The sequence below is a fragment of the Erinaceus europaeus genome, chromosome 14 (genome assembly GCF_950295315.1).
Source record: "Erinaceus europaeus chromosome 14, mEriEur2.1, whole genome shotgun sequence".
NCBI classification, from domain to species: domain Eukaryota; kingdom Metazoa; phylum Chordata; class Mammalia; order Eulipotyphla; family Erinaceidae; genus Erinaceus; species Erinaceus europaeus.
Genome location: NC_080175.1, coordinates 1,186,977 through 1,207,239, shown reverse-complemented (window position 1 = coordinate 1,207,239; position 20,263 = coordinate 1,186,977). Strand labels below are relative to the sequence as shown.

The window sequence follows — 20,263 nt, the reverse complement described above, 5'->3', positions numbered from 1 at the left end:
TTGGTGTGGAGAAGTTCATCTCTGTTTTAAAACGGCCCCCTCCCCAGGCCCCCCGGCAAACAGCACTGAGGGTCCTGCTCAGGCATGTGGGGGCATCGGGCCTTCTCTTTGTCCTGAGGAGTGACTCGCTCAACTGGCATGTGCCCTGCAGCACGACCCCGTTTCCAGGGCATCTGGGGAAGAAACGTGCAGGAACACAGCACCTGTCTTTCTTTCTTTCTTCTTCTTCTTCTTCTTTTTTTTTTTTTGGTGACATTTACAAATAAAGAGGGACATGAGTTATTTATGCAGCCTTGCTGCTGCAAAGCCCTTATCTCCACGTGGCACTAAACAAGGATTTGTTGGGGGATTTTCAGGGGCCGCTGAGTGCTTCTGTGTTAAGCACCCAAAACTCTGGGGGCCCGTCGCTAATTTCCTCCGCTCGAGTAAAACAACTGAGTATTCATGACAGCTCAAGAGGCTTGACATAAGTAATGATGGCATGTGAGGCGGAGATTACCGCCCCGCGCCGTGGTGGAGGTGCGAGGAGCCACGGCAAGTTAAACGGGGACAATGAGGCCGGCCGCGCCTGGGATTAGACGCCGTCCTCCCGCCGGCCGCACGCTCCCGCCTGGCGACCCGGGACGCTGTATGTCGTTGACACCGTGTACCGAGAGGGCCGGAACACGGGCGGGGAGGGACGGCCCCCACCTTCCGTGACTCTTGTCCCTTTTGGTAATTGGCGGTTCCTCCTGCCCTCGGAGGGAGCTGGCGGGGAGGGGAGCGGGAGGCCCTGCGCGTCTCGCCTCCACCTGCCTGAGCGGCTGGGCTCCCGGGGCCTGGCAGACATGCTCCGAATGCAAAGCCACTTGTGCCTGTGGAATTGTTACAGCTGGGACGCGCTGCAAGTCGGGGCCTATGGAAATGCGAAATAAAGTCATATTAAATTTTGATGTGCAGATCAATATTGAGGAGCCCAGGTAATTAAAGTGGGTTTGTTTGTTCGGCGCCTTATAAATAAAAAGGGCTTAATACAGACTAATTACACAGAATCTTGCTTCTCCTCGAGGATAATAATGGCAGCAATTTAAAGTGATATTAAGCGAGAATTAATAAAGGGGAAGATGGAGTCACCCTGGCTGTGTGAAGCTGTGGACTGAGAGGCCTTGTCTCGCCTGCACCTCGGTCTGCGGCTGGGGACTGAGGAGCCGTGAGGACGTCCGGCGGGGACACCGGTTCCGGGGACAGTGCCCCCCTTGGGGGAGGAGCGGGAGGCAGAGCAATGTTTGCCTTCTGTTCAGCTTCCTGGACACGCAGCCCGGACAGACGTAGTGAGGAAAGGTCACAGGACATCTTGAATGGGGAGTCACACCGATGTCCCCAGAAGAAGGTGGTGGCGCTTAGTTTCGGAAGGGGGAAAAGCTAGGAGTGGCATGAGCCAAGTCCCTTTCTTTGGGCTGAGACCTCAGATCCAAGGGGCCTTCCCGGCCGCCTCCGCCTTCAGGGGCAGGTCCCCTGGGTGTCAGTGTGGTTTTAGTTCCTGTCTCTGCAGCCCACAAATTTTGGGTTTTTTTTTTTGCCCCCAGGGTTATCGCTGAGGCTTAGTGCTGGCGCCATGAATCCTGGCGGCCATTTCCCCATTTTATTGGATAGTACAGAGAGGAATTGAGAGAGAAGGGAAAGGGAGAGAGAGAGAGAGAGAGAGGGAGAGGGAGAGGGAGAGGGAGAGGGAGAGACATGCAGACCTGCTTCAGCATTTGAGATGTGTCCTCCCTGCAGGTGGGGAGCCAGGAGCTCAAAGCCAGGTCCTTGCATGGGCCCCGCATTTATTCTTTCTGTGCTTAAGCAGGTGTGCCACCTCCCGGCCCCTCGTCCCACGTTTTCATTATTTTTTTTGAAGATCAGGCTCGGCCCCAACTGTCGCTGCCCAGTGAGGACTTTTCACCTGGAGCGGGAGCCGGCGGGCCATCTGAGTGGCTGGTGTGTGGCCTCTCTCTCCTCCAGGCACCCAGTGAAAACACGCCGGCTCTCCCACCAGCTACGGGGTGAAGGGAGGCCGCACAGCCAGCGCCCTGCTCGTGTCTATCACACATCGCCCCGATCTTTGACGCACTCCCGTGTGGGGAACAGAAGGTGAAGTCTCCGTCCATGGGGTGCGGGAGGCGGCCCGCACGGCCCCGCCCTGGTCCTGCAGGCTCCTGGTGAAATCACAGGTGTGGGAAATGCAGAATCAGAAGCGGAGTGACGGTGCCGGACTTGCAAAGCTGAGGCTCTGCTGAGGACAGGACAATTCCGTTTTTGACAGTTTAATTTACTGTTGCCAGTGGACAGGAGCAGAGGGGGACTCGGGTGGGCCACCTGGCCGCGCACCGCCCCCCACATGTGAGGCCGTGGACTCCCTCAACCTGTCGGGCTCCACTGAGCGGCTTTTCAGCTGGGAAAATGGAATATATCAGCGCATGTAATATTGCCTGACCTCATAAAACAAAAGGGAAACCCGCGGCTTCTGACAGCCTTTATGAATCTTGTATCAGAGAGCGGGGGCCGGGGCACCGCGCCCGAGCACATGTTTATAATAGAAAAAAACAGGCGTGCCCCGTCGGCCGGCGATACGGAGCAAAGAATGACTTGTCAGTAATTCGTTCTCAGATGTTAAAGAGGCTGTTGGATTCACGGCTGTATACACACCAAGATGTTTAGCCCGGAGCGGAGTCTGCGTGGGGCTCTGACGCCAGCCATGGCGGAGCTGGGGGGTGGCGGGTGGGAGGCAGGGACCCCCGAGGGCCCCCGCACGGTGTCAGGGGCCAGGGCTCCCCTTCCCACTCGGACCCCCTCCTCCAGAGAGTGGCTGCAGGACCCCTCTCCGTGAGCCAATCGAATTCCTGCTAAATCAAGAACATCGCTCGGGCTGAGGGTCTGTGCTCTGTGGAGGGGCTGGGGAGTCGCCTGCGGCCTCTTACCTCACGACCGACCGCCAAGGTGGGGCTCCGAGCCAAGGGGCGCGAACTCCTCGCGGTTTTGTACATTCTTGGCTCTCTAGCCTCTGAGCGGCCGATGCCTGCCCTGCCGCCTTGGTGATATGCTTCTTCCCCCAAGGAATCAGGAGGACAAGGAGGGCCCTTCTGGCTGTGTGGCAGGCATGGAGTGTGAGTGTCTTCCTTTGATGTTACAGTTTTGCTATGATGACTTATCTGTACCGAAGAGGCTTTGCACATGCTTGACTCCACTGCCCTCAGGCTGATTCAGTTTTCTTTTAATTCAGATATGCAGAGAGATAGACAGAAGGAGGAAGGAAATGGAGAGACCCCACAGCCCTGCCCACCCTCCATGGGCTCCCTGGGTGCTGTTCCTGGTGCTGAGAGAGGAGAGACCCCACAGCCCTGCCCACCCTCCATGGGCTCCCTGGGTGCTGTGCCTGGTGCTGAGAGAGGAGAGACCCCACAGCCCTGCCCACCCTCCATGGGCTCCCTGGGTGCTGTGCATGGTGCTGAGAGAGGAGAGACCCCACAGCCCTGCCCACCCTCCATGGGCTCCCTGGGTGCTGTGCAGGGTGCTGAGAGAGGAGACACCCCACAGCCCTGCCCACCCTCCATGGGCTCCCTGGGTGCTGTGCCTGGTGCTGAGAGAGGAGAGACCCCACAGCCCTGCCCACCCTCCATGGGCTCCCTGGGTGCTGTGCAGGGTGCTGAGAGAGGAGACACCCCACAGCCCTGCCCACCCTCCATGGGCTCCCTGGGTGCTGTGCCTGGTGCTGAGAGAGGAGACACCCCACAGCCCTGCCCACCCTCCATGGGCTCCCTGGGTGCTGTGCCTGGTGCTGAGAGAGGAGAGACCCCACAGCCCTGCCCACCCTCCATGGGCTCCCTGGGTGCTGTGCCTGGTGCTGAGAGAGGAGACACCCCACAGCCCTGCCCACCCTCCATGGGCTCCCTGGGTGCTGTGCCTGGTGCTGAGAGAGGAGAGACCCCACAGCCTGCCCACCCTCCATGGGCTCCCTGGGTGCTGTGCCTGGTGATGAGAGAGGAGACACCCCACAGCCCTGCCCACCCTCCATGGGCTCCCTGGGTGCTGTGCCTGGTGCTGAGAGAGGAGAGACCCCACAGCCCTGCCCACCCTCCATGGGCTCCCTGGGTGCTGTGCCTGGTGATGAGAGAGGAGACACCCCACAGCCCTGCCCACCCTCCATGGGGCTCCCTGGGTGCTGTGCAGAGTGCTGAGAGAGGAGAGACCCCACAGCCCTGCCCACCCTCCATGGGCTCCCTGGGTGCTGTGCCTGGTGCTGAGAGAGGAGAGACCCCACAGCCCTGCCTACCCTCCATGGTCTCCCTGGGTGCTGTGCAGGGTGCTGAGAGAGGAGAGACCCCACAGCCCTGCCTACCCTCCATGGTCTCCCTGGGTGCTGTGCCTGGTGCTGAGAGAGGAGAGACCCCACAGCCCTGCCCACCCTCCATGGGCTCCCTGGGTGCTGTGCCTGGTGCTGAGAGAGGAGACACCCCACAGCCCTGCCCACCCTCCATGGGCTCCTGGGTGCTGTGCCTGGTGCTGAGAGAGGAGACACCCCACAGCCCTGCCCACCCTCCATGGGGCTCCCTGGGTGCTGTGCAGGGTGCTGAGGGAGGAGAGACCCCACAGCCCTGCCCACCCTCCATGGGCTCCCTGGGTGCTGTGCCTGGTGCTGAGAGAGGAGACACCCCACAGCCCTGCCCACCCTCCATGGGGCTCCCTGGGTGCTGTGCAGGGTGCTGAGAGAGGAGACACCCCACAGCCCTGCCCACCCTCCATGGGCTCCACTGCTACTCCTAGTGGCCACTTCTCCTTTTTTATTTTCTTTCAATTTTATTTGGCAGGACAGAGAAATTGAGAGGGGGGAGAGGCACCTACAGCCCTGCGTCACCACTCATGAAGCTTTCCCCCTGCAAGTGGGGAGCAAGGACTTGAACCCGGGTCCATGTACACAGGAATATGTGTGTTTTACCAGGTGTGCCACTGCCCAGTCCTGGGCCAGCTTTCAGCCCAGACGACAGAGTTGAGGCCAAGCTCCAGGGACGTGGGACCTGCCCGAGGGAGCCGAGCCCTGTCTCCTTGCTGGAAGCCTGCAAAGCCCAGCTGCAGGCAGCCGGCCAGGTGCTGCTCTGGCCCCCGGCTTGGTGCCCCCACCGTCCCGCGTCCTGTCTGTCCTGCGTGGGTGTCCCTGTGGAGGAAGTGTCCCCTCAGGGCTGCGTTGTGACCCTTAGCTGGTGTCCTCATGTCACTGCAGGCTGTACGTGCCCCTCATGGGCCGGGTCAGGAGTTGGGTCTGTAGGGGTTCTGGGGGGACTGTGTCTCTGGAGTCTCAGCCCTCACATGGGGGTCAGGCGGGTGGCCAGCATCCCCGTGTCCCCCTGTGGCCTCCCCGCTGGGCCAGCCTGTCCCCGAGGCGGCCCTCCCGTCCTCTGGCGGCCCCACAGGCTGTCTGTCATCTCAGCCTGAGCGTCCTCTCTGCTACCCGCCCACTTGGCCCTGACCCCACGCCGCCCATGAGCAGTGGAGGGTGACTGGACTAGGCCTGTCAGTGGTGACAGACAGTCATGTTGCCTGAGTGGGAGCCCCGGACAGGCTGGGGGTCGGGGTCAGGGGTGCTCCGCCGGATCCTGCCTTTGGATTGACACCGGGCCTGCGCAGGGCCCCTCCCGACCGGGGCTGGCGTCCAGGGGCCGGGAGCCTGTGGGCAGCGGCGCTTCTAAAACGGGGAGCCGTGGCTGGCTGCCTCCCCTAGCTTGGGGCTTTGTTGCCCCGTATGCCCGCTGTCCCGGGCTGTGTGGCCAGCGGGTCTGCTGGCTGTGCTGTCCTGAAGACCACCTTCCCCTTGCCTCTCCTGTGGGGGGGGGGAGGGAGGGAGGGCAGGTGCGTCTCAGCACAGGCCTGTCCCCCACCACAGTGTCCGCCACTGCTTGTGCCAAGCTAGCAGGGTTCACTCTGTCCTCTGCCCTGTGCTTGGGGGTGTAGGCTTCTGTATCTTGTAATTTTTATTGGCTTACAGTCAATACAGCTGCTGGTCCATGTGTAACATTTCTCACTTTTCTGCAAAACACTCACCCCCAGCCCAGATCCTCCTCCACCATCAGCACCAGGACAAGAAAGTCCCCCCCACCACCACCACCACAGAGTCCTTGACTTTGGTGCCAGACACCAAACCCAGTCCACATTCTGCTTGGTGTCTCCCCTTCTGTTCTGATTTCTCCACTTTTGTCCATGAGTGAGACCATCCCATAGTCATCCTTCTGTTTCTGACTTATTTCACTTAACATGAAGTTTTCAAGGTCCATCCAAGATGGGCTGAAAACAGTGAAGTCACCATTTTTAATAGCTGAGTAGTATTCCACTGTGTATCTAGACCACAACTTGCTCAGCCACTCATCTGTGGTTGGAAACCTGGGTTGCTTCCAGGTTTTGGCTATTACACATTGTGCTGCTATGAACACAGGTGCACACAGATCTTTCTGGACAGCAATGAGATTCTGGTTCACCCCTGTGAGAGTGTCACACACCAAAAAGCTCAGTAACAACAAAAACTGGAGAGGCTGTGGAGACAAAGGAGCCTCCTGCCCTGCTGGTGGGAATGTCAGCGGGTCCAGCCCCTGTGGAGAGCAGTCTGGAGACTCTCAGAAGGCGAGAAGTGGAGCTGCCCAGTGACCCTGCAATTCCTCTCCTGGGGATAGATCCTCAGGAACCCAACACACCCATCTAAAGAGATCTGTGTGCGCCATGGGAGGGGCTGGGTGACCACAGAGGCTCCTGGAAGGATGTTCCCCTCCCAGAGTCACCCGTGGACTTGTGGGGGCCTGGGCTCAGGGAAGGCAGAGAGGGACAGGAACAGGACCCAGGCAGGGCGTGGTGTCACCCGTGTGGTGGCTGAGGGGGCGAGGTGAGGTGGTACCAGCAGGGCGTGTGGGCTGAACGGCGGGTGGCAAGCTTCCCGACGGAAGCGCCGTGGCATCATCTGGCAGGACCCCAGGAAGGAGGGTGGGGTGGGGCCAGGCCGTACCCAGGAGCAGCGGGAAGCGTGGCCCTTGCTGGGGGGTGTTCCTGCCCGCCTCAGGCTCAGAGCTCAGAGCCGGAACTATTCCGCAAGCCGCGTCCTCCCTGCCCCACCTTCCCCACAGTGTTTTTGTTAAGAAGACCCATGGGTGTCTTCATGTTAACAGCCCCTTATCAAAGTTGTGTGGTTTCCAGATAAAGTCTGGACTGGCAAATGTTCCTAGTGTTGGATCTGTTTGCTGGTGCCGGGATATTGCTCTCCATTTTATTTGAGAGAGGGCGTAAGAGAAAGAAGGGGGGAGGAGGGGCCCCACAGCGGGCCAGGTGGTGGCCTGCCTGGTTGAGCGCTCACATTGCAGTGAGCAAGGTCCCAGGTTCGAGCCCCGGCTCCCCACCTGCAGGGGGGGAAGCTTCACAGGCGGTGAAGCAGAGCTGCAGGTGTCTCTCTGTCTCTCCCCCTCCCTATCTCCCCCTTCTCTCTCAATTTCTCTCTCTCCTGTCCAATAAAAAAGGGAGAAATGGCCTCCAGGAGCGGTAGATTCATAGTGCAGGCACCAAGCCCCAGAGATAACCCTGGAGGCAGAGAGAGAGAGTCCCCACAGCACTGGAGTCAGTGTTTGGCCCTTGTGAGCTCGAACCCTGGTGTCTGTCCTCAGCTGTCACAGGCTGGATGCTGGGCTATGGCTGGAGCACCCCCCGTGAAGCATGGGGACCCCCCAGCGGAGCCCAAGGATAGTCACCAGCCCCTGTGTGGCCACATCACCTGTTCGGTGTGGCTGATGTCAGCTTCTTGGTCAAGGCTGTGCCTTCGCAGACCCGCCCCGGCCAGGACAGGCATGGCATTTCCCTTGGACTCTCGGGAACAGGACGGACGCCCCCCGGCCAGCTCAGGGCCCAGTCTGCTCTCCAGCGATGGGGCGGCATTCTCCGGGAGGCAAGCAGCAGGGGCCTGGGAGCAGGCAAGGTGCGTCTGGAAGGGCCCGTTCCCTCTCGGAGCTGTTCACGTCTCAGCGGTAGCTGGTACTGAGCGGGTGGACTCGGTGCCCCCACTCGGCCCTCCCTGATCTGGCATTCTCCCCGCGCCGCCCACGTCCGTCCTCAGCTACAGGTGTCTGGCGTCCACATGAAAGGCCCGGCCACCCCGCTCCGGCGGCCTTTGATCTTCGGCTGAGGGCCCGCTGCCTGCAGACACCTCTGAAGGGCGGTTTGAGGGCTGGACCCCGGCAACATCAATGCAGCTGCCCTGGCTCACGCCGGGAGGCGGCTTTGAGCTTCTCCTGGCTGGGGGTGCGGCCCCCTCGGCCCTGCCTTTGAACCCCGCCGCCTGCCAGGGCTGCTTCAGAGGGGACACCTCAGACGACTTCATCTCCCTGGTGCTTCCCTGCCCTTGAAGGTGAACTTGTGGCTGGTGTTTTAAGATGCACCCAAAGCTTGGTGGCCGGCGTGTCACTTTGGGGGGAACACGGGGGGGTGCGGTGGCGTGCCGGGGCCCCGAGCCCAGAGCGGGACAGAGCGAGGGTGCCCCGGGATGTTAGTAACCTGAGCCAGCCTGGACGGAGCGCTGGCCCGGGTGGGGTGTGAGCCCGTTTCTTTGAATAATTCGCACCTGTGCACTCATAGTTTGCATCAGAACTGACCGTGTGTCGCCTCGGTTTCCCCAGATGATCTCAGAATCCCCAGCTCCACAGCTGGACTTCCCTGTTCCACAGCTCCCCAGAACTTGGCCTCTCTCTGACTCCTTCTCTCTGTTACCCTTCATTCTGCATACTTCCCCTAAGGAAGAACTCAGGCTCACTCCTTTTTCTTCTGCTGCATCTAATCAGACGTTAATCGTTATTCGGTATTTATTTATTAATTTGTTGCCTCCAGGTTCTTGCTGGGGCTTGGTGCCAGCACTACAGATCCACCGCTCCTGGTGGCCAATATTTCCATTTCATTTGACAGGACGGAGAGAAATTGAGAGAGGAGGGAGGGAAAGGTAGGCTCTGCAAACCTGCTTCACTGCTTGTGAAGCTTCCCCCACTGCAGGTAGAGATCCAAGAGGCTCGAACACAGGATCCTTGCGCTTAGCACAACGTGCGCCTAACAGGGTGAGCCACTGCCCAGCCCCCCGACATTGTGTACAATGCCATTATCATGCGAGATGCTTAATTTCCAATCATGTTATTTTTTTATTAGCATTCCAAGAGCATTTTCAAAAGTGACCACATCACTCAGGAAGCCCCTCAGCTGGGGGGGGGGGGTCTTGTCGGCACAGCCTCTCCCTGCCCTTGTAACGGGCTGGCCAGCAAGGCGATATGTCCCACACAAGGCCACACCTGCCGGCAGTGGATCAGAACGGCCTCTCACCCTGGGGCTCGGGGAAGCAGGGGCTGGGCAGCAGCCACAGCTGCCGGCTCCTCTCTCTCCAGGCTGCCTCACCAGGTCCCTCCTTGTGCAGGGCCATGCTGGGCGGTGGCATGCCCGCCTTCCTCCCGGTGACATGACTGTAGGGACCGCGCGGTGGGCACAGGCCCGCCCTCCGGGACCCAAGAACGAGGCGGTGCCTCCCTCACACTCAGCTCTTGGTTCCCGCCCCGCCCCCGATGCCACTACTTACCTGGGCTGGGGTCAGTGGGTGACTCCCCTCCTCCTTCGCCTGCTCCAGCTGCGATGGGAGACGGCCCTCTTACTCTGGGAGCAGAGAGCTGTAGGTCCCCACCCAAGCCTCGTGCCCCCAAGCCCAACTCCTCAGTGTGGAGGCGAGGACATGACCCGGTGACTAGGCGGCTCTGTGGCGGGTCCCTGTCCAGACCTGTGTGGCGTAGGAAGCAGCGCTGCAGACAGAACGCTTTAAGCCTGACATCAGTGTCAACAGTGAGCAGCGTGCGGTCAGGGGCCCAGCCGGCACCCAGACTCTGTCTCCCAACGTGGACGGTGGGGCTGCGATTTTCAGGACAGCAGTGAGCAGAAACTCTCGGAGCCACTCGGCTGTGTTGGGCTGCCCGTGGGGGCCACGGGGGCTGCGTGCGGTCTGGCCCCCAGGCCAGACTCCTCAGGTTGCTGTGAAAGCAATGAAGCAGGTTTGCAGGACTGTCCCACTGCACATGTCCTAGGCCTCACTGCACAGCACACTTAGCCCTCTCTCTTCTCTGGTTGGAACACTACACACAATAAGACGTTTTACATGTTTTAATTATCTTTATTTATTTATTTATTTATTGAGTAGAGACTTCCAGAAATCAAGGGGGAAGGTGGTCAGAGAGAGAGAGACCTGCAGCCCTGCTTCACCACTCACAAAGCTTTCCCCCTGCAGGTGGGGACTGGGGACTCAAACCCGGGTCCTTGTGCACTGTAACAGGCGTGCCACCATCCGGCCCGAGATTATGCATTTCTGTTGTGATTTCTTCCTCAAATATTTGCAAGAACTCACCAGTGAACCCTCCATCCCGACGCTGTCCGTGCGGGAAGAGTGTCTACTGACTGGGTTATTAGACACAGGCTCACTTAGAGCATCTCTGTCTGCTGTGAGCCCTGGCAGATGGAGCTGGTCTATTACGTCTGAGTTATCGAATCTGTGGGTATCAAGTTTGTTACTGTTCACCCTTCATTACCCCTGGGGGCCGTTGCAGTGCCGCCCTCGTTCATCTGTGAGAGAAATAACCTGCTTGCTCTCTCTCTGTGTCTCTCATCTTTAGTTTAACTTAAAGTCCACTGATTTTCTTGATGAGTCGAGCAAGCTTTTGATTTTGTGATGTTGTGGTTTTTTTTATTTCTCATTTTCAGTTTCACTGACTGCGATTCTGATTATTAACATTCCCGCAGTCGCATTGGTTTTATTTTATCCAGATGATTCATACGTCATTGTTTCTTCTTTTATTTTATTTTTGATGTTTAGATTTCATGCTATAAATGCCCCTCAAAGGACTGCTGTCACTGCACCCCACAATTTGTGGTAAGCTGTGTTTTCTTTTACGTTGCGTTCAAAATAATTTACATTTATCGTGGTTTTAACTCATTTGTGACTTAGAAGTGTATTGTTTAATCTCCGTCTAGTTGAGCTTTCCAGCTTTTTCATGACGGATTTGTAGCTGAACTGCATTGTTCTTTGAGAGCAGAGCTGTAATCCTGCGGTGACTCACCTTCCTCACTGGTTTTGTTGTGTTTCGCCTTTTCTGAAATGGCCTTTCTTGGTGAATGCGCCATGTGCACTTGAAAATAGTGCATTTTCTGCTGTTGGGTGAAGTAATCTATACTTGTCAATTACACCCACTTGATTGATGGAGTCGCGTTCAGCCGTGTCATTTCTGATATCCTGCCTGAGGGTCATGTGGGGCCTTTTGTGTCTGGATTTTGGTTTTGTTTTTGTTTTTGTCTCGCTTCTCTTGACTTGTGTAAGATTCATTGGTACTGCTTGGAGGCAGAATCATTCTCCGGTAGCGGTCCATTCGATGAACAGCACCGTTTGCCCTTTGAAGTGTCTGCAGAGCTTTTTGGGTTTCCATCCCTGGTTGTTCCCGAGAAAGCTGGCACAGCGCTCCCGTTTGCTCTCAGGGACCTGCTGTGGCGTTTCTGCATCTGGAGCAGAAATGCCCACCTTGGGATAGGCTGCTGTCGGGTGTAGCGAGAGAGGAGAAGAGCCCTTTTCCTTCTCAGCATTTGCTGCCTGGATCTGTAGATGTCTCCGCTCTGCAGCTTTGTAGGGGCATCTTGCTGTGCGGTTAATTTGCTTTTTCTGACCCCTGTACTCCGGTGTTTGGCCTGGGAGTCTGTCCCTACACTCTCCCTTCTGTTTGACTGTGTCTCTGCCCAGAGCCTCCTCATCCCGGTCGCTGCCGCGTCAGCTCCAGCCTACAAGGAGCACCCACCCACCCGCCACCAGCCGCGAGCCCCTGTGTGGGCCTTGTTCTCTTGGCCTCGTGGTGGTCTCACTCCTATGAATTTCTTTGCGAGCCGTATAGTCAGCTGGTCAATAATTTAAACCAGATGAAATTGGATTGAGATTTCATTGGTTCTGTAGATCATTTGTGGAGTCAAAATCTATATTATTATAATGGAAGAAGGGGGGGGTATTTAGTTTCTTCCAATACTGTGTTACAGGTTGTTTTGCTTTTTTTTCTTTTTTCAGTATCTTTATTTATTTATTGGATAGAAGCAGCCAGAAGTTGAGAGGGAAGGGGGGAGATAGAGAGGGAGAGAGACAGCTGCATTCCTGAAGCGCTCGCAAACTTCCCCCCTGCAGGTGGGGACCAGGGACTCGCACCAGGGTCCTCGTTCATCGTGACATGTGCCCTCGACCAGGTGCGCCACCACCTGGCTCCCAGAGTGTTTTGTTTTCTTTTCTTTTTGTTATGCGGAAGTCTGGTTTGAAATGCGCATTCGATGGGTCCCGCCGCACATTGTGGGTCCTCTCACCGACCCCCTCAGCCACTTAGTCTCCACTTGCACCTGTCACCCAGGTGTCTACAGGTGTGACGTGTGTGACCTGATCCTCTGAAATGCTCGCTCTAGTCCTGATCTCTCTGAAAGCCCTTCTTGTGTCACCGGGGGTTAGCGTAGGCTGCTAGTGGCAGTACCCTGCCTACCGTGCGCTTCCTGCCTGCAGGTCACCTGGTGTCTGGTGCACTGGGGGACGTCCTCTTCCTCATGGTGGGGACAGCATTCAGAATGTCACTATGTGGGTTTGCATTTGACCTCTTGAAGTCGTGACATGTGTGCCCTTTCCCAGAATACGGCTGTTTCTTCTCATCCATAGCTTCCCATGAGCTTTAGTCATGGACATGCTTGGTGAACTTTCTCCGGCGTAAAAATATCCCGGGGCTGGGGCTGGGGAGATGGCCTCGTGGTCCTGCAAAAGATTCCCGAGACTCTGGTGGAGAGGGGGCAGCTGAAAAGTCCCTCTGTCTCCTCCCCGTGATTTCCTCAAAGTGGGGGTCTCAGGGCCTCCCCAAAGTCTATGGCTAAGGCCCACATCAGGCAAATGACCCCCAAAGAGGATCAAGTGATGGCACCTCTGATTGAGCTCAGACATTACAACGTGAAGGACGGGGGTTCAAGCCTCCAGACCCCACCTGCGAGGGGGAAACTTCATGACCAGTGAGGTAGGAGTGCAGGTGTCTCTGTCTGCTCTTTCCCTCTCAAGTTCCTGTCTCTATCCAAATAAGATATTTCAAAAGAGAGAGGGAAGGAAGAGGCTCCCAGGCCCCTGTTTCGGTCTCCAGACCAGAAACCAGAGCTGAGCGTTGGTGTGGCAATATAAGAAGAAAGACTTAAAAATAAAATAAACGTAAGACCCGCTAAGCTGCCTGAGGTGGCTCAGTGGACAAAGTATGGGGGCTTGCAAGTGTGAGGTCCGCAGCTCAGCTCCTGGAGTCCCAGAGCCTGGGTGGCATTGCGGGTTCCTGCTCCTCACCCCGTTAATAAATGGAAATGGCTCTGACGTCTAGCGGGTGAGAGAGAACAGTCCTGGCGTTTCCCTGGCGGCAGCCGCTGGGTGGCGGCTCATCTACTGTTACGGACCCTGGCGCTCAAGCTGCTTTAGGCCCTTGAATCTGATGGAGGCCTTTACTGGGGCCTCCCTGTGCAGGGCGTCTCCAGATGTGGACACGGGGCGTCCCTGCTCTTTCTCGGAGGGCCTTGCTTTGCCCTTTGGAGGAATTTGCCTTCAAGGCTTCACAGGCTGGAGTTTTCTTTTTTTTTTTTTTACTGTTTGATTTTAATTATCTTGATTTATTGAATAGAGACCGCCAGACATCGAGAGGGAAAAGGGAGATAGAGAGGGAGAGAGACAGAGAGACACCTGCAGCCCTACTTCACCACTCGCAATGCTCTCCCCCTGCAGGTGGGGACCAGGGGCTTGAACCCGGGTCCTTGTGCGCTGTGACGACTGTTCTTTGGGGTTTTCTCCTGTGGGGCTCTGCTGTCTCCTTTAACCACTGTGCTCTCTGGCCAGGTCTCTGGGACTCTTGCCCAAGGTCAGATGTGATTTTGTGTTGCATCACTTTCAAGGGAGACACACATCATCTTCAGCATTTTCTTTTTTCTTTATTCTTTCTCTCTCTTTCTTTCTTTCTTTCTTTCTTTCTTTCTTTCTTTCTTTCTTTCTTTCCTTTCTACCAAAGTCCTGCACAGCTCTGGCTGTTGGTGGTGCTAGGAATTGAACCCAGGGGCAGCCGCCCTGTGCCTGCCAGCTGCCCTGCCCGGGATGAGAGCGGGTAGAGCCCAGTCCCGGTCAGGCTGCCCTGTGACTGTTTGTCCAGGTTGGCAGACTGGTCTGAGCTGTGTGCGGAGAAAGGCGCGGTTTCTGCAGGTTTTCCAGAAAGGGTTCCCTCCGTCGGTCAGTCGCTAGAGCGGAGTGAGGTGGACACTGAGACAGGACTCCAGAATGCTCCAGAAAGCGGGCTCCAGTGTCTCTCAGACCTTCTGCACCTGGAACCAGCACTAGCAGGTTATGGGATAGAGGGGGAGAGAGAGAAAGGGGGAGAGGGAGAGGGGGAGAGAGAGAAAGAGAGAGAGAGGGAGAGAGAGAAAGGGAGGGGGAGAGAGAAAGAAAGAGAGGGGGAGAGGGAGAAAGAGAAAGGGAGAGGGGCAGAGAGCGAAAGAGAGAGAGGGAGAGAGAGAAAGAGAAAGGGAGAGGGGGAGAGAGAGAAAGAGAGGGAGAAAGAGAAAGGGAGAGGGGGAGAGAGAGAAAGAGAGGGAGAAAGAGAAAGGGAGAGGGGGAGAGAGTGAAAGAGAGAGAGGGAGAGAGAGAAAGAGAAAGGGAGAGGGGGAGAGAGAGAAAGAGAGGGAGAAAGAGAAAGGGAGAGGGGGAGAGAGAGAAGGGAAAAGGGAGAAAGAGGAAGAGAGAGAAAGGGAGAGGGGGAGAGAGAGAAAGAGGGGGAGAGGGAGAAAAAGAGAGAGAAAAAGAGAGGGGGGAGAGAGAGGGGGAGAGAGAAATAGAGGAAGGGAGAGAGGGAGAGAGGGAGAGGGGGAAGGAAAGAGAGGGAGGGGGAGGAGGGGGAGAGGGAGCTGCTTCTTCTTGGCATCCAGGTGTGGCCAGCAGGAGGGCTGCGTCCCCGTCTGGTGGGGCCTTGTCCGCACTGGCTTCACACATTCTGAGGGCACCCCGTGTACGCGCCCGGCCGCCCCTCCTGCCCTCAGATGAGAGCATTAGCATTCTCCGGTCTCTTGGAGCAGCATTCTGGAGTTCTCCACTCTTGCCTCTGGTGTAGTTCTGGAAACAGGGAGTCTGCATAATGAGCGCGGTCTAATATTGGAAGCATGTTGGAGGAGCAGTCTGTGGGGTTAATAGAGTTTAATTTACAAGACAAATGAAGGCTTCTGTCCTCCCAGGCACTCTGCTCTTAATTCTGGCAGGACCACTTCTGACGAACAGTGGTATTAATGAGGATGAGAAGCCTTGTTGGGCCGGAACAGACACGGCGGAAGGGGACGAGTAGGGGCTGTTCATTAAGCCCGGCTCTCGGGACGCGCGCGGCGGCCGCCCAGCCCGGCCCCCCGCCCGGGAGGGGCCCTGGAGGTCCTGCCCTCTGAAATGCCTCATTAGAAGCAGATCAAGGCTTATTGGCACATGAGATGCGTCTCCCTACAGTGACACTACCAGGAGTCTTGGTAATGAAGCCACATCCTGCCTTTAACACGGCGTCAGAATGACCACGAGAAATCGTCTTTGGTTGTAACTCCAAGGCAGCGTTTACTGGGCTTTAGCTGGCAAACTGCGTGCCTGGGGTGGGGTGTCGGGACCCTGCACCCAGAGGTGGGATCCTTAGGGCCGGGGAGGGGTCCGTCCCCACGAGCCGCCCGGGGACTGACTCGACGTCCCAGACCACATACTGAGCCGTGTCGCCACGGCTGACGTTTTTCATCTTTGAGATTTTGAGGCCTTGTGGGCAGCTAACAGATGGAGGTCTCGTGGCACCCAGGGGTGATTCCCAGAGTCACCTGGCTGTGTGCCTGGCCAGAGGCCCCTGTGCAGAAGCTGCTGGGCCCTGCTCAGCAGGCAAGACCCTCCTCACCGCGGCCGGCCCCCTCCTCAGTCCCCAAGAAGAGACTCAGAGCTGCCCAGGGGCTTCCTGGCTGGGGCTGTGGATAGGAGTGTTCAGCCCCTGGGGCTCTCGCGGCCCTGCCCTGTCAGCGCCCTGCTCTCCCCAGAGGCGCCCACGGGGAGCACTCCTGCTGTGGGTGTGACCCTTGTGCAGGGCTGACACTCTGTGACCTAGGAAACAGGTGTGTGGGGGAGGGGGCAGAGGGGACCCTGGTGTGTCCTGTGTTTTTAAAAGTCCCATTCCAAGGGAGCCGGGCAGTAGCACAGTGGGTTAAGCGCACCTGGCGCAAAGCACAAGGACCGGCGGAAGCATTCTGCAGGGGGGTCACTTCACAGGCGGTGAAGCAGGTCTGCAGGTGTCTGTCTTTCTCTCCCCTCTCTCTGTCTTCCCCTCCTCTCTCCATGTCTCTCTGTCCTATCCAACAACAGCAACAATAATAACTACAACAACAATGAAAAACAACAAGGGCAACAAATGGGAAAATAAATAAATACATATATATTTTTTAAGAAGTCCCATTCCAGGCCCGTGGGGGTCCTCGGGGTTGGGTCCCAGTGGGACCGGGCAGGCAGAAGGACCCCCAGCAGCCTGGGGCTTCCCCAGCTTTGTTTGACTTAATAGAGGATAACAGCCTGTTTTGAACACTAATCTGTGCAGATCCAAGCAAGAAGCACCCCGTTCATCTCCCATTATGGAGTCTAATTTGCGTCTGCCGGCTTGCAGAATACAAGTGTCTTTGGGTGGCTTTGCTCGGTGCTTCCCGACAGATGACAAGCCCGTCTCACGGCTTTTGATTCGACAGAATGGTTCATTTCATCAGCTTCCTCGCAGCCCATTTGATTCAATTTCCCTCCGCAGTGTTTTAGTGAAAATGACAAAAACGTTCTTTTACATAAAGCCTGCGAGTGTGTGCAGGAACGTAACTGCTCCGCGCTGTTTACATACTAACTTAATTGTCATTTAAGTGCCCTTTTCATTCCGTAAATATCGCCACCGGCTTTTGATCTCCTTCAGAACTTCAGCTCATGGAGCCGTTTATATGTAAACTGGAGGCTCTTCCTTCATAAACTGAGTTTCTGGGGGAAATAATATAGTATATATCAAAATCTAGATAGGTAATGGGGAATTGATCGTGACAGTACAATATCAGAAACACATCTCCATAATATTTTATTTATTACACTCTCCACCTTTGGCTGTCAGGGGAATATATTTCATCTTGCTCCGCGAACTCCAGTCTGTAGAGATTTTGACCTCAATATTCCGCCACAAATGAATAGAGTGTGTAAGGGAGCGGCTCTCCGTGTGTAAGATCATGCATAGCAAACAATCCATTTAAAGCGTCTGAATGTTCCCAAATTACTGCAGGTAATTTTTACAGTTTAATTCCTCCGAGACACCATTTTAAATGAACCCATAATTCAATTTTCAGACTTTGCATTTCAAATTTTTATGTTGAAAGTAATTTCCTTTCTTGCTTAAGTTGTGCTCGGCACCAGATTCATAAAATGTGGATGATGTATGTCTGCGGAATCAGTGATGTTCGAAGCTTAATAACAAACATGCAGGAGAGAAATTAAATGATTTCTCTCTCCAGTAGTTCAGGTTAGCGTAGCTCTCTGAAGGAAGCCGCTCTGGCGTGGCCGGGGGCCGCGATGCCCTCTGGGTGCTTCTTGCCGGGTCCCCGAGGGCCAGACGGCCCCGTGTGTGGAGTGGGACACTGCGTGAGGCTTTAGGTGTGTGGCTTGCGGAGAGGGGAAGGGAACCCTGTGCTGACCGGGTGACAGGCAGCCGTCAGTCTGGAAGATTCTCACAACCTCGGCTAAGCAGGTGGGCTGGCCAGGCGGTCAGAGCAGGCCCAGCCCAGGTTTCATGGCTCTGGTGGCCTGCCCCTGCCCTCCGGCCCGCAATTCCCAGCGACCTGCCCCTGCCCACCACCTGCCCTCCTGCAGTTCCCAGCACCCTGCCCCCTGCCCACCTGCCAGCCCCCTGTCCGCCCGCACTTACTGGTGGCCTGCCCCCTGCCCACCTGCCCGCCTACAGTTCCATCACCCTGCCCCCTGCCCACCTGCCAGCCCCCTGCCCGCCCGCAGTTACTGGTGGCCTGCCCCCTGCCCACCTACCAGCCCCCTGCCCGCCCACACTTACTGGTGGCCTGCCCCCTGCCCACCTGCCCTCCTGCAGTTCCCATCACCCTGCCCCCTGCCCGCCCCCTGCCCGCCCGCAGTTACTGGTGGCCTGCCCCCTGCCCACCTGCCAGCCCCCCTGCCCGCCTGCAGTTACTGGTGGCCTGCCCCCTGTCCACCTGCCTGCCTGCAGTTCCCAGCACCCTGCTCCCTGCCCACCTGCCAGCCCCCTGCCCGCCCGCAGTTACTGGTGGCCTGCCCCCTGCCCACCTGCAGTTCCCATCACCCTGTCCCCTGCCCACCTGCCCGCCTGCAGTTCCCAGCACCCTGTCCCCTGCCCACCTGCCCGCCTACAGTTCCCAGCACCCTGTCCCCTGCCCACCTGCCAGCCCTCTGCCAGCCCGCAGTTACTGGTGGCCTGCCCCCTGCCCACCTACCAGCCCCCTGCCCGCCTGCAGTTACTGGTGGCCTGCCCCCTGCCCACCTGCCCGCCTGCAGTTCCCATCACCCTGCCCCCTGCCCACCTGCCAGCCCCCTGCCCGCCCGCAGTTACTGGTGGCCTGCCCCCTGCCCACCTGCAGTTCCCAGCACCCTGCCCCCTGCCCACCTGCCAGCCCCCTGCCCGCCCGCAGTTACTGGTGGCCTGCCCCCTGCCCACCTGCAGTTCCCAGCACCCTGTCCCCTGCCCACCTACCCGCCTGTAGTTCCCAGCACCCTGTCCCCTGCCCACCTGCCAGCCCCCTGCCAGCCCGCAGTTACTGGTGGCCTGCCCCCTGCCCACCTACCAGCCCCCTGCCCGCCCACAGTTACTGGTGGCCTGCCCCCTGCCCACCTGCCAGCCCCCTGCCCGCCCACAGTTACTGGTGGCCTGCCCCCTGCCCACCTGCCAGCCCCCTGCCCGCCCACAGTTACTGGTGGCCTGCCCCCTGCCCACCTGCCAGCCCCCTGCCCGCCCACAGTTACTGGTGGCCTGCCCCCTGCCCACCTGCCAGCCCCCTGCCCGCCCACAGTTACTGGTGGCCTGCCCCCTGCCCACCTGCCAGCCCCCTGCCCGCCCACAGTTACTGGTGGCCTGCCCCCTGCCCACCTGCCAGCCCCCTGCCCGCCCACAGTTACTGGTGGCCTGCCCCCTGCCCGCCAGCCCCCTGCCCGCCCACAGTTACTGGTGGCCTGCCCCCTGCCCACCTGCCAGCCCCCTGCCCGCCCACAGTTACTGGTGGCCTGCCCCCTGCCCACCTGCCCTCCTGCCCGCCTGCAGTTCCCAGCGTCCTGTCCCCTGCCCGCCCACAGGCGCCATGAGGTCCCTGCTCCAGCCAAGGCCCAGGAGGGCTGACGGGAGCAGCCTCAGAGCCCCTTCCCAGCCTGCCCTGCGTGGGGACAGCAGGGCTCCGGTCCTCCAAATATGCAGACGCGTGGATCGCGATGCCTGGTCTGTCAGGGCAGCCATTTGAGACACTGAAGGGTCGCTCCCGGCGGCTGAAGCCGGCTGTTCTCTGCAGCCACGTCGTCTCGGGGGGACGGGGCCAGGCTTCTGCCCCGCCTGTGCCCTCTGGCTGCTGCAGCCAGGACACTGTTACTGATTGACATCCTGTCACTTCCCCGTGTGCACAGGCGAGGCCCGCTCGCGGGAGAAATGAGATGGAAGCGGCATGGCGGAAAGTTTGGAGCGCAGGCCGGGGGCAGCTGGGAGCGGGGGCGCTTCAAGGCCTCTGCCTGTGGGAGACAAAGGCTCTCTGAAGCTGAACAAGCGCCGGGCGGGTCTCAGGAAAGAGACTGATTGATTTTATCCGAGAGAAAGCTAGTTCGACATGAGAGGGGGTGCGGGAGAGAGAGGGGGAGAGGCGGGCCACACCTCGGCAGCTAGGGAACTCCTGGGAGGGAAAGGTCTCTGGGAGACAGAGACGACAGAGACAGAGACAGACACCACCTCCAGCTCTCCGTGCCCACAGGTTCAGCCTGGATCTCGCACCCGGGACGCTCATTAGGTTGAAGCCAGAGGCAGGCGGAGCCTGCGGGTCGTGACCCAGTCAGCACCCGACACCCCGGCCCCATGAAGACGTCTCAGGGCCCAGCGCTTTGTCACTGGCGCAAGAGGCTTGAGAGGTTCTGTCCCGGGGC

At 58.1% G+C, this 20,263-nt stretch overlaps 1 protein-coding gene across 2 annotated transcripts in view; it reads left to right on the top strand.

The window, feature by feature from the left end:
* Positions 1 to 20,263, top strand: part of MGMT (O-6-methylguanine-DNA methyltransferase) — a 126,174-nt gene that overhangs the window by 52,066 nt on the left and 53,845 nt on the right. The window contains exon 1 of one of the 2 annotated variants that reach the window (XM_060171084.1): positions 20,005 to 20,263. This exon is cut by the window's right edge and continues 12 nt beyond it. The exons of the other annotated variant lie outside the window; for it this stretch is intronic. Coding sequence (XP_060027067.1) covers positions 20,196 to 20,263 — 68 coding nt within the window. The 5' untranslated portion in view covers positions 20,005 to 20,195. Of the gene's footprint in view, positions 1 to 20,004 lie in introns of those variants that run through there. 2 annotated transcript variants of the gene reach the window in all.